Source organism: Maylandia zebra, linkage group LG12 (genome assembly GCF_041146795.1).
Source record: "Maylandia zebra isolate NMK-2024a linkage group LG12, Mzebra_GT3a, whole genome shotgun sequence".
NCBI classification, from domain to species: domain Eukaryota; kingdom Metazoa; phylum Chordata; class Actinopteri; order Cichliformes; family Cichlidae; genus Maylandia; species Maylandia zebra.
Window position 1 is genome coordinate 3612741 of NC_135178.1, and position 16620 is coordinate 3629360.

A 16620-nucleotide genomic window follows, 5' to 3' on the forward strand; every position below is an offset into this window, starting at 1 on the left:
ATATATAACAAAAAGCTGTAAGCAATAGAGAACACGGTCCAAAAACATATGGGAACACAGTATATCAACATGTTTAATGTTTTGTGTTATTTGCTTCATCTCAATAAGCATTCTCCAAGCATCGTCCCTTTGGAAATTCATCAGCATAACATGGTATTTGCCTAAGCATTTAGTGTGGGAATGAGCATCAGCACAGCAGCTGCAGCACAACTGCATGCAGAAAGCTACTGTATCATCCAACAACCACTCTATACTGAAATGTTAGTGCAGCTGCAGCAGAATTATTATTGTTATCCAATTTATGGTTTGCATTAGATTCCATTTTTCTTTACACTATCAATTAAGATGAATAAACAATCGTACAAAAAAAAGGACATGTACATAATATATTAACCTCTGGAAACAACAATTAACTTATCCCATTACCCATGAAACAGAAAAAAAGTGATTCAGGGGTATTCATTTTTTTGTAAATACAAACTTAATGTATTAACTGTAACAGAAACTGAACACATCTGATTGCACTTACTGTTATTAGAAGTTTTTTTTTTTTTTTGTTTCATCTTACAACTTTACTCCTCGGTCAGTCCAGTTTTGATCAAGTGTGCAATGTCAGTTGATGTAATCCACATATTTTACAACAAACTGGTTTTAAGTAAGCAGTCACACATATATACAATATAACAAGTGACATCTTGCACACAACCTCAGCAGAAATATATTCACCCAAACAAATTAGTCCTTTATACCATATTAAAGACTGCTTAAGGCTTTTTTTTTTTTGCGTACAAATTACTGCCGTCCATGCTAGACAAACTGATATTAACGTTGTTGTTTTTTTGTTGTTTTTTAGAGTTTAAGAACCCAGGGTGACACAGCAAACATATTAAACACTGCATCTTAACATGAGGCAATACAAAATAACTGACTACAACTGTGCGTGAATTTTTAAAGTTGATGAACAGGAGTGATAAAGTTTTAACACAGGCTGCCTGTTTAACCATGTCAGTTTTTTCATAGACGAACGACTTCACTCATAGACAGGCACACATAAATGGAAGAACATGTGGTAGCCAGCCTTTAGGCGGCCTCGTGGTTTGTTTCTATCGCTGAAAACACTTCTTTAAATGAAGCCAGTCATCATTAAGCAGCATGAATGCCACTGACCTAACATTACGTGGATAGTAGCCAATTTTTGTGAGGAAAAATGCTAAACTAACAAGGAGACGGAAAAAAAAATTATGGCCTGAAAGATTTGTATAGACGGGGAAAAGAAGCATGGAACAAAAAGTTGTAATCTCTCAACTCTAAATAAATAAATGTGACAAAGGCGTAACACAAATAAAACAACCATCAAATAAAGAAGAAAGAATAAAGCTATGGTATGTAAAGTATTACTCTGCGAATGCACCTCTGTGCCGATGGGAGAAATGCCAAATGTTGGCAGCAATTGTTAAAAGAGAAAGGGTGTAAGGGGCTAAAAAGTGCCTTGGTGGATAAAACTCCACTCTCCCTCTATTGGCCTGAGAAAAAAGTTCTTTAGTTATGATTGCTGCTGTTCCCCATGGTTGTTATTTTCCACCTCCATGTTGTTTAGCTCTGTTGAGTTGGAGATGTTGTTTTGAAGCCTCAGTTGATCCAGTCCTTCCTCTGCGTTTGTCCATGAGCTCATTGACTCATGTACTGTTACTGTGTGTTCCTCCATCTGCCTTTGGAGGCTGTCCATCTCCTCCCTGAAAGGGAAAAAAACAACAGAAAAAAACTGTTACATCAGTTCTGGCGTTTGAATAACTGCCCAGCACTACAAAAAAAAAAGTTTCATGTCGGTTTGCTGATAATGTTTAACCAAATCATTCACACAGAAAAAAGATCTTACTTGAGCTGTCGTAGACAGTTGTGGAGATTGTTCAGTGGCTCCTTGTTGACAGAAGTCGAAGGCTTCAGCAACTCATCCAGTAGGGAGGCAGGCACTGGGCAGTCTGGGATCTTAACTGGCGTTACTGGGGTGGATGGGTTCCCGTCACTTTTCAGTTCCATGCGCTGCTGCTCCAACAACAACAACAACAACAACAACAACAACACATTATTTTTATATGGCATTATACTTGCAGTACTGACCTTTACATCTCTGTAAAAGACAGAATTCCTTCATTACTCATACTGTAGAAAGTAATGGGCACACCCAGCTAAATGACAACATATTAGCCATTGCTAGTTGCACCCATATGAAATATTAACATACGTTTTATTTGCTTCGGTTTTAATCTTTTTAACAACAACCTCTCATGACGAGACTCTCGCAGAGGGAGAAACCATAATAATCACATGCAGCAGTTAATACTTTACTGTACATTATTTAGTGGACTCCTGAAGTTTAAATGATCTCACAGCTAGGAACTAAGAAAGCACTAAACACGTCACATAACACAACCGTTCACGGCATGAAAAGTTGCCTCACCTTCCTTAGACGACTCTGTTTGAAGTCCTGTTTGAGTTGCTGGTTTTGAAGCAGGACTGTCTTCATGCTGTTTCTCAGCTCACCCACTTTGGCCTGCAGCATAAACTTGTCCTTCCTAGTGCTGCTCAGCTCCTCCTGTACCGACTCCAGCTCCACTTTAATATTCTGAGTCAGACATTTTATTTTACCAGTAAATGGTTTGAAAGAGGCATAAATGACAGAAACATGGAAACATGAGACACTGTGCCTATACTGTATAATCAGGTCAAAGCTTGCCTGCAGAGCTGTCTGTAGGTTGTCGAGCTCCCTGTGGTGGCACTGCTCCATCATCTCCACCTGCTGTTTCTGAGCTTCAATCTCCCTCTGCCTTTGCTCCACCTCCCACTTCAAATCTTCAACCTGAACCAGCAGCCAGTGTTAGACGTCAGTGTTATTGAGAGGTGATCTCCAACAGTAAATTGGAAGGAGACTAAAACAGGTTTTAACGAACTGCAACACTGAAATGTTTATAGGAAATAAGGACTACATAACCCCAAGTGTTGTATTCGAATCAATTCAGCTAATCAGTATCAAATATTACAACAGTCACACAACAAAAAATTTTTTTTTTTCCCAAACTGACTTCTGTTGGTTAGAATACAAATGTAGCCCAACTAACAGGTAAAGTAACCCAAAACGAGTACTTGCCTCTTGGTTAGTGAGCGGCTGCTTTGCCAGTTCATCGTCCAGTTGTTTCCGGAGGATCTGGAGCTGGGAGTGAGCCTCAGCCAGCTCCTCTTGGAACCTGGCAACCTCCTGAGCGTGCTGCTCATCCTGAGCCCTGCAGAGTTTGTTAAGCAGCTTATAAAATCGTCAATTACTATAGGTTATGTAACACAGTATTAGATTAGAAATCATTAAAATTTTCCTGAAGTCACAGTATTCTTTAATCAGGCAAATGCACGCACTGTAGTTTGTGGGCTTCTTTCTGCAGAGCTTTAACCAGGTCCTCTTTGGACTGCAAGTCCTTCTTGATCTCTGACAGCTCCAGCATGGCTGCCCTGTAGTGCCGTCTATTGTGGGCTGCCTCAGCCTTTGCTGCTGCCACCTAAAGGAAACATTGCATAAAACAATATGGGAACTCCAAAGACCACACTACTCCCAATTTGGTGTCAAAAAGGAGAACGTACTGAGCTAGGCATGTGACAGTTTATCAGTTCGATTTATAGATTGTAAGCAGGTTCTTGCTGTGTCTTGTGTCAAAACAAAAAGTATTTAACTCCCAAAATACTTTAATAGGAGTTATTTTGAGGTTGTACTTCAGCTTAAAGAGAAGGAAATCATAATTTAGCCTAATATGCAGCACAGAAGTCTTACCTGTTCTTTCAGGTCCATGACTTTGGTCTTCTCTTTTTCCAAGGCCAGCTGTAGACTTTGTACCATCTGCTTCATCTGCTGGTCCTCCTCCTCTTTACGCTTCAGAACAGCTTGAACCTGAAACCCCACTTTTCTAGTTTAGTCTACAGGTAATATGATACTTTGTGTCACCAGGATAATAAAAACAAAACCCACATCTATATTATTAGATGCAATCCTTTTTTTTTCTTACCTGCAAATTGAGCTGGACAAGATCTGCCTCCCTCTTTGCTAAGGCCGACTCCAGAATGTTGGCATGCTCCCGCAGTGCATTGTGGGACTGAGCTAATCCGGCCAGTTTTCCTTTTTCGTGTTCCAGCTCAAGTGCCAATTTCTTGTTGGCATCTTCTAACTTTCGGATCCGCTTCTTGAAGCAGCGCGATTCTTGAAGCTGTGGAAGCAATACATGTCATTGATACAAAAAACTAAACAACAAACAAAACATATGAACTGAATAATTTCAGAAGTGCAAATAAACTGCTCATACAGTTGTATTATTGATGAAAAAGTTCATGAAATTATTTCTTTTTTCATGAACCAACTAAGCTCTGGGACACCTAACCTATCAGTCTATTATCAGTGATTGCATTCTGGTATTCATACGTAAGCCCGTTTTACAATAATCTTCCTTAAGTCTTCATTATATGATTCCCACATCAACAAAAGCCACGGTGTTAGCAAAAAAATTGACAGAACATGAAGTGACATTGTCTTAATGCATTTTATACTTTAAGATTGCTGTTCTTGAAATCTTAACATACGTATATTTTATTTATTCTTTTGTATATTAATCATGTTTGTCACAAGTAGATTGGACAACAGGAGAGTGTGTCACTCGAAGACTTTTTTTCTGTTTTGTATTGTTGCCTTTTGGTTGGTTCTCCAAAGCGTACGATCTTTTAGTGAAATGCCCATCTCAAGATTCTGGGGAGACACGTTGATAGCTGGAAGATGCCATGAGATTAACAGAGAAAAGCATGTCTGAAAGGGGCTAAAAAGAGGTTTGAACTGAGAAAAAAAAAAGTATATGAGCTATAAGATGAAAGATTAACAAAGTTTACCTCATCTTCAAGCTCCAGAACCTTCTCCTGGTATTCTTCCAGCTCTGTGGACGTTAGGGTGATCACTTCTTGAAGTTCCTTCTCTAGCATAGCTTTGCTGTTGGTAACAGCCTGCAGTTCAGCCTGTAGAGTCTCAATCTTCTTCTGTATGACAAATAAATAAATGTTTGAGTTAGCCAACAGCTACAGTTATATTCACGATGCAGGGGCATACAACCTTCTGACAAGAAATGGTAACAAATGACAAGAATACGGGTCAATCCATATAAAAAAATCTGTCAAAATAAAATAAAAACCTCACGCATTCAGAATCAGATGATATTTTTAACACTAACTTTAGCAAATGTAATGAAGCTGTAGAGAGGGCTGTTACAACATGGTTGCAATGCATAAACCTGGCGTTACCAAGGTTAATGCACATTTGAGAGTTGAGTAGTGCACAAAGGGACTAGAGAGAAAGACAGATGACTCATACTTTAACATGATCCCTACCACCTATGTAAGCGCTGTCCATCATAAACGAGGTGTACAGACAGTAACACATGTCTGTAGGAGTTAATGCACCCATTTTATTTATTGTGATACAAACTAAATAAATAAGAGCAGGTATAGCTTTCTAACAGTGATACTTCTTCTAATGCTTGAAACTCTTTAAATAGATGTTGCAGCTTGAAGCTTTAAAAGAAGTGCTCATTACCTGCAAGGCCTGGCTGTTCCCTTCATCTGATACCTGGGCCTTCAATTTAGCCAGCTCCTCCTCAGCCGTCTCCTTGTCAGTCAGAGCCTCTTGGAGCCTCCTGCTCAGGATGCCCACGGCGTTCTCGTAGGCCTTGTGTTTGGCCTTCATCTCCTTCTGAGCGCTGGTCAAATCTGTTCCCAGCTTCTTCACACGCACCTTCTGTTCAGTGATGGCTCTATTTCAAAGAACATATGAATGAAAAAAATAAATAAAAATGTATTTTAATTCCTGATATAACAAACACAGAATTTCTGAGGAGGATTTAAAAAAAAAAAAGAAAAATCACACATACAAACTTTTATTTCTATGAGGCGTTTAGGCATTACCCCTTATTTCTATTTATAAATACCAAATGACTACAAAGAGGGGCATCATGGGCCAAATCATCACTGTGGGACCACATGACTCACTTCTTGGCTTCAGCCTCCATTTGCTCCACCTGTTTCCTTAGACCTTCATTCTCCTGTGTCACTGCTGCTAGCTGGCTCTGATCAAACTGTAGAGACTGCATTGGGGGGGGAAAAAAAACACCCAAGGTTAATATAATATTTTCTTTATTATATAATACTGTAATGCCATGAGCAAATATCAGACAAACAGTACCTGAATCTGGGTTTCGAGCTGATCCCTTTCATTCTGAATGGTTTGCAGATGGGCCTCCATGTTACTCATCTGCTCCTGCACTCTCACCACTTCCTTTTGCAGCCGGGTCTGCTCCAGCTCTGCCTTCTGCTTCTCCCCCTGAGCAGCCAGTAGCTCCTGCTTCAGATCCTTCACCTCCATCAATAGACGCTTTTTGGTGGACTTGAGCTCACTGATCAGCTGGTCTTTGGAGCTGGCATCCCTGCGGTATGCTTCCACCATCACCTGTGAGGTAAATGGCATTTTTAACCCCAGTAAAAGGTTTAAAGTGGAACAAAATACTTATGAGGCATTTGCTCCTTTGGAGATGTGCAAGTAGTCTCACTCATATTTGCCTTGACTGACACAGCAGGGAAAAAACAAGAACTGACAGCACTGCAGGAGACAGGGCTGCATCATCTCCAGGGTTTGAGAGAGATTTAATTCACTGATGCCGTCTATTCATAGAGGAGTGGATAAGCTTTATTTTTGCAGGCCAAACATGAACACAGTCCACCAATGAAAATGGCTATAGTGAACCATTGTAAAACCTATAAGATGGCAAATATAATTCTAACCTTTTAATGAGAGGACACAAGTCTGTTGTGCCATTTATGAATTAGCAAGAAAAACATGAAAATGAAAAATCTCTCTAAGACTGAACTTGCTGATTTTTTTTTTAAAGTGCTACTAAATGCACATTGCTTTTTAACAAATTGACAACAAATACCATATTTGCTTACTTTTATCCTGTACATGTTTAAAATTAGGGATGTGCACGACTAGTCGACTAATAGTCGCTGCTGTCAGTAGTCGGTAACAGACTTACCAGTCATTTAATCTAATTGTTAAAATTTTAATTGATACCCAATGCTGGTAAATTCTTGTGTCCTAAATGTTGTTGAGAAACGCCATAAATCCGTTAATCAGATCGTTTGGTTAACACTATTATTGCTGGTTCTTTTAAGGAGACAGAATGAGATCGTGGATACAAATGGCGGAAATTAGCTTTCTCCGAAGGGTGGATGGGCTCATCCTTAGCAATAGGGTACGGAGTTCAGTCATTCAGGATTAGTTTATTGATAATAGAGACATTTTCACGAAAACTTACTTGGTTGTCATGTGTTGCTCAAAACAGTTCAATTACTATTTGATGGACCAAGATGTTAATGCATGCATATAAAGAGGGCCTACAATAACTCAAATCTTGAAAGGCACACAATGCAGTGCATGAGTCTGTCATTCTGTCAACTAACTCCACCCTTTTCATGACAGTCTGTCAATGCAAAATAAAGCAGCCTTGGACAATGCTCAATCCAGTGAGGCGTGTCAGCACCGCTCTCCTCCAGAGAATGTGTCTGCCATCTGGCTCTACAATACATACTCCCACGGCAGCCACAGCCTTAGCCAGCTGGGAGTCACTCTGACAAGTGGCTTATAAATGTACATGAAGTCTTTCTGAGTTGCTGCAGGCAGCATATAATGTCATGTAAAAGCTATGAAGGCGTCTTACCTTTTGTTGCAGGAACTGCTCCTTAAATTTCTGAGCTTGCTTCTTCAGGGAATTATTTTCTTGTTGTAAAGTTTCAATCTGTAACATAATACAATTGTTTCATTACTCACTATAAGTTGTATCAATGCTACTTGAGTTTTGTTTAAATTAATATTAACTACACTGAAGAGAAGGGGGTAAATCCTCATTCTTCAGGCACAAAAACAAGCCTTTTTGACCTATTGCAAACATTTCCAAACCGCAAAAAACATTTTAGGTAAATGTAAAATAAATTAACTCTACCTCAACACATCTTCTGTCTCATACCTGATTGGCTTTGACTTGGACTTCCTGTCGTAGTTGATCCAAGACATCTGAGGCCACCAGAACATCCTCGCCAAGCCTCTCAGCACTCTCATCAAGTTGGCTCTTGTCTGCTCGGGCTGCCTGCAGTGCTACCTCAAGGACAATCTTCTCGTTCTGGAGGTACTGGATGTTGTCATCCTTGGCAGTGCTTTCTGTCTGCAGCTCAGCCAGCTGGGCCTCCAGCTCCTGGTATCGGGCCTCTAGCTGGTTGATGGACTGCTCTTTGGTGTGCAAGTTCTCCTGAGTGGTTGTCAGCTGGCGCATCAGCTCCAGATGTTCCTTCTGAAGTGTCTGCAGCTGTGCATCCTTCTGGGAAAGGGTCAGCTTTACCTAAGACAGAACATTAAGAGCAGAGTTTACAAATGAAGAATTACGTCTAAGAATTTTATTGCACATGCAGGGTGACAAATAAGTCACGGTTACATTTGGCATGACTACCTGCTCTAGTTCTCTTTCCAGGGTGCTGGCTGTGTTGGCAAGCTTTATTAACCGTTCTCGCTCTTCTTCATACTCGTCCAGCTTGTGCTGCAGGTCATCTTCCACCATGCTCTTTGCATCCTGGATCTGCTTGTAAGCAGCTTCTTGGGTCAGCATGTCGGCCTACATTACAGAGAGTAAAAGCACTTTAAACAATGTTCAAATATAGTCGAGATACACAAACGGTTAAAAGTACATTTTACTGCAATTCCTGTGATTTTTTTTTTTTAATATTTTGATTGGTTTTATTTAATTCCCTTGGCTAAATAACAAAGTTAACGTGTAGTTTGTTTTGACTTTAGATTTAAACCTGAAGCTGGAAAATACCTCAATGCTCTGTAGCTGTACAGCGATGCGTTCTTTTTCTTTGATGGAGCGGTGCTGGGTCTCAGTGAGTTGATGTGACAGTGTCACATTTTCCAGCTTCAGATGCTCCAGAACACCAATCTGAGTCATCTGTCCAGCCTATAAAAAAAAAAAAACAGAACCAGACATGTCAATAGTTATGTCTCCTGCATGACAACTAATGCCAAGCCGTGACATTAAAGCCAACTGCACGGGCATTAAACTTACCTGCATGTTGGCCATTTCACTTTGCAGACGCACTCTTGCCTCCTGGGCCAGAGCTAGCTGCTGCTGGTACCACTGTCTGACCTGCTGAAGTGAATCGATCTCGGCCTGGGAGGTCTTCAGTCGGCTCTGTAGGGTACTGCGCTCCAGCTGCACCTGTTGAAGCTGACTCTGAAGACCACCCATCTGCTGACGCAACTCCTGAACTGCAAAAGCGCAGGATCAAAACATAAAATTGAAACATATGAGGTGGAGGTGAATATATACACTCAGCCATTTGAGTCTCCATCACTCACCTGTATTGTCCCTTGAGGTTACAGCGTTTTGCATCTCCTCCACCTTCCCCATCAGCCTGTTGTACTGGTCTTCAGCAACCTTTAGATCATTGCTTAGAGAAGCCAGACTGGCATTCTTGTTCTCTAGACTGCTCTGGAGCTCTACCATAGCCTTCTCTAGCTGGCTACAGCTTTGCCGTAGTGTGCCAACCTCTGTAGTGAGGGCACTCTGCTTCTCCTTGCTGACTTGAGCCTCCTCCATTTTAGCCTGCAGCTGTGCATTCACTGTTGCAAGCTGGGCCTGAAGCTCTGTCTTCTCCTTGAGAGCCTAGAAAACAGGGCAGGTGGTTATAGCATGTAGCCCGATTATTTTCAGTGTGTACTTGTATAATATTGGTCGCCCACAAGGTTATATTAGGAACTGAAGACCAAAAAAATAAATAAAATATTACTGATGGTTTGCATTACCTGATTGGCCTCAGATGACAAGGATTCCAGCTGGCCCTCAAGCCTCATTTTCTCTTTCAACACTTGGAGCACTTCATCATGACCCATCACAGAACTCTCCAAAGAAACACTAAAACAAATTTAAACAACCTCAGTGAATACGATCAAACAAATGAGTTGAGAGGTTCAACAAAAGATTATACATATCAATCTTTTTCCAAAATGAAAATTTTCAGGTTCCCTCATATACTCAGTCTGTGAAAATACACAGTAACCACAACTGCACTAATATTTTACCAACCTCACTACTCAAATAATAAATTCAAACATTTATTGATTTGCCTTTCTTGTAAGAAATCGTCACCTGCTGGAGAAGCTGTCCCTGCGGCTACGAGGCTCTGCTGTCCCTTCTCTTTCCTGCTCCAGCTCCAGGAAGTGTTGCTCTTCAGTGGCTGCTTGCAGAACCTCCTGAAGGGAAGGGAACTGACCCATGGCCTCAGGGGCGATCTCGCGTCCATCTACTGTGTATGGCCCCTGCTGCCTCTCCACTGCTGCAGAGAGCACACCGTAGGTTCCCCTGGTAGACACGCTGCTGTAGGAAGAGCTGTCACTGTCGTTGCCATCATTCCCGGGCCTTACCCCTGATTCACTGCCATCAATTTCTGACACACTGTCCCGGACGTGGAGGGGAGCACCGGACTGTGCCTCTGTCTCAGAAGTACCGCACTCTGACGTCACACTGATCTCAGACAGTGTGGACACAGAGCTAATAGTGGAGTTGACAGAGCTTATGTCTGCTGCCTTTATGCCTCCTCCTCCACCACCACCACCAGTCTCAGGAGACTTGTAATCAGCCAAGGAGTGGATCTTGTTAGGGCGAGGTGACCTGGACTTCTTTTCTTTGGGAGGAGGAATTCCAAGGCTACCAAGTTTAGGACCACGTGGGACACTGGTCCTGAGGAAGGAATACTCCTTGGTCATGGCAACAGTACTAGCCCGGGGTAATGCCTCAGGATGTAGCATAAGTTCTGGATCCAGGGTACTGAATGGTCTGCTCTTGGTGGTGGTACGATGAGACTAAAAAACAGGAGAGAATCAGAGGTTGTATTTGAAACAAAAAGAAAAAAATGACATCTATTCTTTAATTGGTAAAATGAGTGTCCAGCAAAAATAACCGAATAAATGTGTAAATATTTATATTCACATCAAGTAAAAGAACTTAGAATAAGTCCAGTAATTACTGTACAATTACTAATCTCAGTCACAAACATAGCCAAAAAGTTAAACTAATTTCACAGGAAAAGGCAGGAAAAAGTAAATCAGCAGAAACAAGTGACACTGTGCTGGTGCATCACTCTACCTCTCCTAAGATTACGTTCAAGGACTGCTTCTCTGACATTATCATGTAAATATTGTGATATAACTTTGCTCCTTCACCATGGTGCCAATGTTTCTGTGTATAATTTTTGCCAGAAAAACATCATTTTCCCTTTGCATTCACCCACCCTCTCCTTCTGTCTCTGCACTCTGTACTGTTTTAGTTGCTCCTCCAGGCGCCGGCGAGCCTCTAGGCGAATCTTCTCCTCATTCTCCATCTCCAGTGATGGTTTCTGGTTGGCTGAAAGGATGAAGGGCAAGGAATGTTAAAACAAAGAGAAAAATGCTACCGCTTAACATATACTATCCAACTACAGCAAAGCAGATTTAAACAGGCTGTTATGTCACGAATGCAAACGCTGGAATTTGGCATGGTGGTGAGTGAAGCTGCTTGAAGCCTGGTTCTCAAATGACAATGGTAAACAAATTATTCAAATTTTAGTTATTTTAATACTTGGCCATGGGCAGTAAGTCAAGGTTTGCCACTTGACTTAAGGATTAATGGCATTTTTAGAGCAGGTGTTACATAACTGTTGCGTGTTACACCCATAAAATTAAAGGCGTCCTATAGGATAGAGCAGGGGTCAGCAACCTTTCACACCCAAAGAGCCATTTGGAGCCGGTTTCCACGCAAACGAAAACACCGGGAGCCGCAAATATTTTTTGACATCTAAAATGAAGATAACACTGTATATATTGTTTTTTACCTTTATGCGAACAACTAAGGTGTGTTGCTTTTGAAATCCATGAAGTGCTACAGAGAAAATTACATTTTATTGATGTTATTAACACATTTTGAACTCTTAAAGAAATATAACAAAAGGAAAGCTGAACTAAAATGATCCAGCAAACAAAAACTGTTGTGAGCCGCCCCCCTTATATCGCCTTTGGGCTTTTGGAGCCTTGATCTGACTTTTAAAAAATAAAAGAACTATGCTGCTAAAAAAAATTTAAAAATAGATGTTTGCAAAATTGAATATGTATTTTACCTGGTTAATGTGTGTGGCAAGGCGTGGTCTGTAGGGGAGGCGGACGCACCTGAGCAGCACCCGCAATCACGCCTCGCCGCCTTAACGTCTGTGCTCTCTATGCTGTTGTGTTGGTGTGTGTCGGGCTGTGAGCTGAAAAGCTACAGCCGGCTGTGTGCGTACAGCAACCGTGTGTGAAAAGTGGTCAATAAAGAGATGCTGAAAAGCATGTTCATGCAAACATCGTCGGGTCTGCCGTGGTATGTTTACAACGGGACTTCTGCTCCTGAACCTCTGCGCACAGCGCCTGCAAATCGGGGCTGTTAAGAAGTCACATTCATCTTCACGCAGGACTGTAAGCTGTCGTCTGTGAGGCGTGAGCGGTGTTTGTTTGTAACATAGTTCACAGTGGAGCTGCCGACATAATGTGGATCCGAAGATCCATAATTGGCCTACCTGGGGTTGAAAGTCTCGGCAAATGCAGGCGTTTCGGCGGGTACACCGGCTTCCGCCAGTGTGACGCTTATTTTGAGCGATGAAAAATAATAAAATATAATTGTATTTTTATATTTCAATATCACAACAATCTTCCAATTTAGAACTACAAGTTAAAAAGAACTAACATAAATAAATTACACTTCAACTAAATACTCCTAATTTATTTTCCCAAACCACGCGGAGCCGCAGTATAAGCACTAAGGAGCCGCAGGTTGCCGACCCCTGGTATAGAGGTACGCAGTTATAACACTGCAATAGATGTACACTGAATTAGAGCTGTGTATTCACCAACAATTAAGAGATACTTCATGTGGGTTTTTCCTGTGGAGTTATTTTGATTCTCTGTAGGAGTTATAATGTGCAGGCAAACAAAATCAGTTATTGCCATGCTTAAAAATATAAGCTTTCATAACTGTGAATCAGGCAATGGTGCCAATTTTTAAAAATACCATGTAAAAGATAATGTATCAGAGCGATTAGTAGCAAAACAAAGCCGTGAATTCAAATAGTGTCTTGAAAAAGAAAAAGAAAAAAAAAAGCACCCACACAAAATTTTAGTTAAACAAAAGACTGCTATGGGAGTTGCTGGGAGGAGGTAAAGTCAAACAGCTAAATGAAATCCTCACTGAATCCTTCAGTCCAGATAACACACAGACAGGGGAGTTAAAGCAAACACTTGTACATGAGCCAACGACCAAAACACTCCACATCAAAACGGGAGGTTAGAATAGAAAGGGTTATAGAGGGGGCATTCACTGCACATAAATTTATGCTTACACAGTTCAGTCTCCTGCATAGGCATACTGAGTCTGAGTGACTGCAATGCATCACTCTTGTGAACCGTGACCTCAGCACTAGCCCCCTCAGACTTCTCTAGCATCATGGGTGGATAAGCAGCCACACCTGGGGAGGGCTCGCGGTTCTGTGAGTTGACAGGGGAGCTGGTGCTCTGGGGAGGAGCTGTCAGAGGCAGGGTGTCCCCTGCAGTATCAAAGCCCTCTGCCAGTCCATTTCCATTTGGCATCACATCTGAATTGACAGGACCTGAAAGAGGAAGGGGGGAAAGCCCTCAGGAATCCAACAATTAGTCATGAGAAATTCTTGTGAACTAGTTTGAGTGGATGTGATTCTTTTGGCAAACTGGCTAGACAACTTTGTCAAGCAACAATAGCTTACGTGCACAAGGCAACGACAAACACTCATGTAACACTATTGTTACTGAAGCATCCCTCCTAGCTGCATCTGCTCTTATAGGAGCAAAACTGGGATTCAGCTTGCAACACAAATACATCTAAAGGGACTGGAAATTATTTTCTTTGTTACCCACAGACTACAGACAAAACGTGCCATTTTCTGTCAGCGGTGGAAGTGGTTTGTTCATTTTACATGACAGACATTTTCTATGTCCTCTTGTCACTGGTTGAAGTAGTTATGGAGAAAACGGGATTCATTTTCAGCAATAGAATGCGGGAACGTCTGCCAAGCAGCTGTCATTCAAAACTGAAGAAATCATCCCAGAAATGTCCCGCTGAGAGGAGTTTATTTGCGGTAAAATCGTAATATCTTGTTAGAATTTTTTTTTAATGATGTTGTTTGTTGCTAATGTAATTATGGATATTTAAATGTACAGAAAATAAATGAGATATTCAAATGCTTTTTCCAAATATAATTACAAAAAATATTTCTGTACACTTTTCAGTAAAGCTTTTGTATTTCTGGGTAACGCACTGTGTGAGAAAATCTTCCTGCTACTTTTTCCAGTTTGTCTCATGTGTATCCTCAAACTCGTACACTTACATACGTTACAATTAGATACATTCTGTACACATTTTTTCTGTCAAAAACCCCCAAACTGAAACACTGTAAACGGATGATGAAAATTTTGAATTTAGCTCAGCTATATAATATGCTTGTTCAAAGGCCTGTGCAACATGGAGCTGCAGATGGCCTAGAGAGGCTCGTCATAACCACCAAAACAGGTCATGCATGGCAAAATAGTGTTAGATAAAAGAGACACCATTACACTTCAGAACCTCACAATCTAGGAATGAGTGATCCTTTCCAGAAAAGCATGCTTACTCACCGTTATGAATATCCCCCTTTGCATCCTTTGGGTTTTCCAGCCCTTTTTTAAATGTCGTTTCACGCTCCACAGCATGGGCTTGAGCCTCTTTGGATTTTATAACATGGTCCTCTTGATAAGTATTGGCCTCCATCTGGGCTGCCACTGACTGCTCAGTATCCACTTCCATTAAGAGAAGTAACAGTCACAGCACTGCTGGTGCACTTCTTGAAAGGGCATCTCACTACGCCATCTTCTTAGGAGGCAGATTAGCTGAGAGCATGTCAGTCTACAGGAGCACCTCCAAGCACATACAAGAAGAGAGAAAATATATAACAACTTTTAACGACACATGAGAAAGATCAACATGCGACACAGAAGAAGCCGTAGCGACTCACCAGGGATCTGTTTTACCCACTAATAAGGTTACGTAACAACAGTCTGCTTTTATAAGCTATAATTAAATACTAACAAACTACTTTGGTAAGTGGATTTTTCAGGTTAAATATAACTTAACTCTGCAATAATTTATGTGTACTTTAAAAACAAATGCAACAAAGGTTTCCCCGGCTTATCGCCTATTTGTCAGCCACGCACCACTGAAGTAAATCTGTGAGGGCATGTGTACAACCTACCCTATCAGAGATACCCCTTATTAAGCACAGTTGATATTTACATGTAAGCCTTTCCGAAGATTAAAAAACAGTGACAGCAGTACTCTGCAAAGCCTTTCCGCGTGACATGTTATATTATTATCGTATCCTACTATAAATGGTAACCTTTGACTCATAGGGTGTGCTGCAAAGACTGGTGCAGCCGCTGGACGCACAGCGGCTACAACTGCTGCTAGTAGCTAGGGTGCTAGCATCTACTCAGACTCAGACTCGGAGTCGGCATCTCGGGGAAAAAAGCAAGACAGTTGATGGCAAACATTACTGTAAAGCCCCTATATTTCCAGCGACTAGGCTGAATAATTTCACTTCATATAAAACTGGCAATGACAAGAAAGACGCACTAAACTTTAGGTGGGTAGCACTAGCTAGTGAAGCTAACGTGAGTGCTAATTAGCCACGGGACCTGTCAAGCTAAGAATTGCTACAACCTGGAATCGCCTTCACGCCTTCATAGGACCATTTTCTGAAAGTCATTCGCCGAAACACCTGGCTTCACCTTTGTTACAAACCCTAGTATAAATTATAAAATATATCACAGATAAATGCTACAAAATACAACAAATACTCACCTTCTTGCGAGCTTCGCCTTTTACTACGTGGCTGTTTAGTTTCGGTCCCTTTTCTGTCCGACTAGAAACACTGGGCTCAAACAATACATTATTTGAAACAACTAACTAAGCTTGTCGGGTCACTGACTGATTGTCTATGTGTACTCTCAAATGTTTAAATTTAAATAGAAAAACATATATTTTAAAGCCGCGCAATATCTGAAGATGTATATAGCAATAATACATGTATTACACGACCCATAATAAGGAACGGACAGCCGCTCCGGTGACTCTCTCGGATGTGGTACAATGCTTCACTCTTGTGGTCAAATACTGCGCCCTGCTTTCCAGCTGTGCTGTCAACCTGCAGCTGTGGCAACCACCAAAAGTACCGTCACAAGCAGCTGGTGCCACTTACCAAGACGGTGCACGGACATGCATTAATATACACACGATTAAATCACACCACTACTTAACGTAATTAGATTAGATTAGATTCCACATCTAGGATTTGAGCTACGTTTTTATTTAAAGGTAAAGCCCTTTCACTGGTACAGCACTGTTCAAGAGTCTCAAGTTATTCCTCCTGTCT

The 16620-nt window shown here is 41.2% G+C and overlaps 2 protein-coding genes across 5 annotated transcripts in view; one reads left to right on the forward strand and one right to left on the reverse strand.

Moving 5' to 3' along the window:
- The window catches only part of dgcr8 (DGCR8 microprocessor complex subunit), a 207648-nt gene that overhangs the window by 149933 nt on the left and 41095 nt on the right, over positions 1-16620 (forward strand). The gene's annotated exons all lie outside the window — the stretch shown is intronic.
- Positions 48-16235, reverse strand: golga3 (golgin A3). 4 transcript variants are annotated; one of them, XM_004558573.3, is made up of 24 exons: positions 16050-16235; positions 14828-15095; positions 13522-13788; positions 11407-11519; positions 10266-10978; positions 9923-10031; positions 9476-9782; positions 9183-9385; positions 8937-9074; positions 8571-8732; positions 8094-8462; positions 7788-7865; positions 6257-6520; positions 6064-6158; positions 5612-5828; positions 4915-5058; positions 4047-4244; positions 3815-3931; positions 3406-3545; positions 3146-3278; positions 2735-2857; positions 2459-2623; positions 1877-2043; positions 48-1733 (listed from the first exon to the last, which is right to left on the reverse strand). In XM_004558573.3, exons 2-24 carry the CDS (start codon positions 14994-14996, stop codon positions 1544-1546), a joined length of 4581 nt encoding a protein of 1526 aa, XP_004558630.2. In that variant the 5' UTR covers positions 14997-15095; positions 16050-16235; the 3' UTR covers positions 48-1543. The 4 variants fall into 4 exon arrangements, with proteins under 4 accessions (XP_004558630.2, XP_004558631.2, XP_004558629.2 ...); XM_004558574.4 differs by having other exon boundaries at positions 13648-13788; positions 14828-15107; positions 16050-16234; XM_004558572.4 differs by having other exon boundaries at positions 14828-15107; positions 16050-16234.

What these genes read in the sequence shown, in the direction of transcription:
- golga3 (XM_004558573.3), bottom strand. Translation starts at nt 14,996, where the DNA reads ATGGAAGTGGATACTGAGCAGTCAGTGGCAGCCCAGATGGAGGCCAAT. An exon ending in TTGTCCAGCTCAATTTGCAG is followed by an intron (nt 3,932 to 4,046) that starts GTAAGAAAAAAA and finishes GTGGGGTTTCAG; the next exon opens with GTTCAAGCTGTTCTGAAGCG. An exon ending in AACAGAGTCGTCTAAGGAAG is followed by an intron (nt 2,044 to 2,458) that starts GTGAGGCAACTT and finishes TTGTTGGAGCAG; the next exon opens with CAGCGCATGGAACTGAAAAG.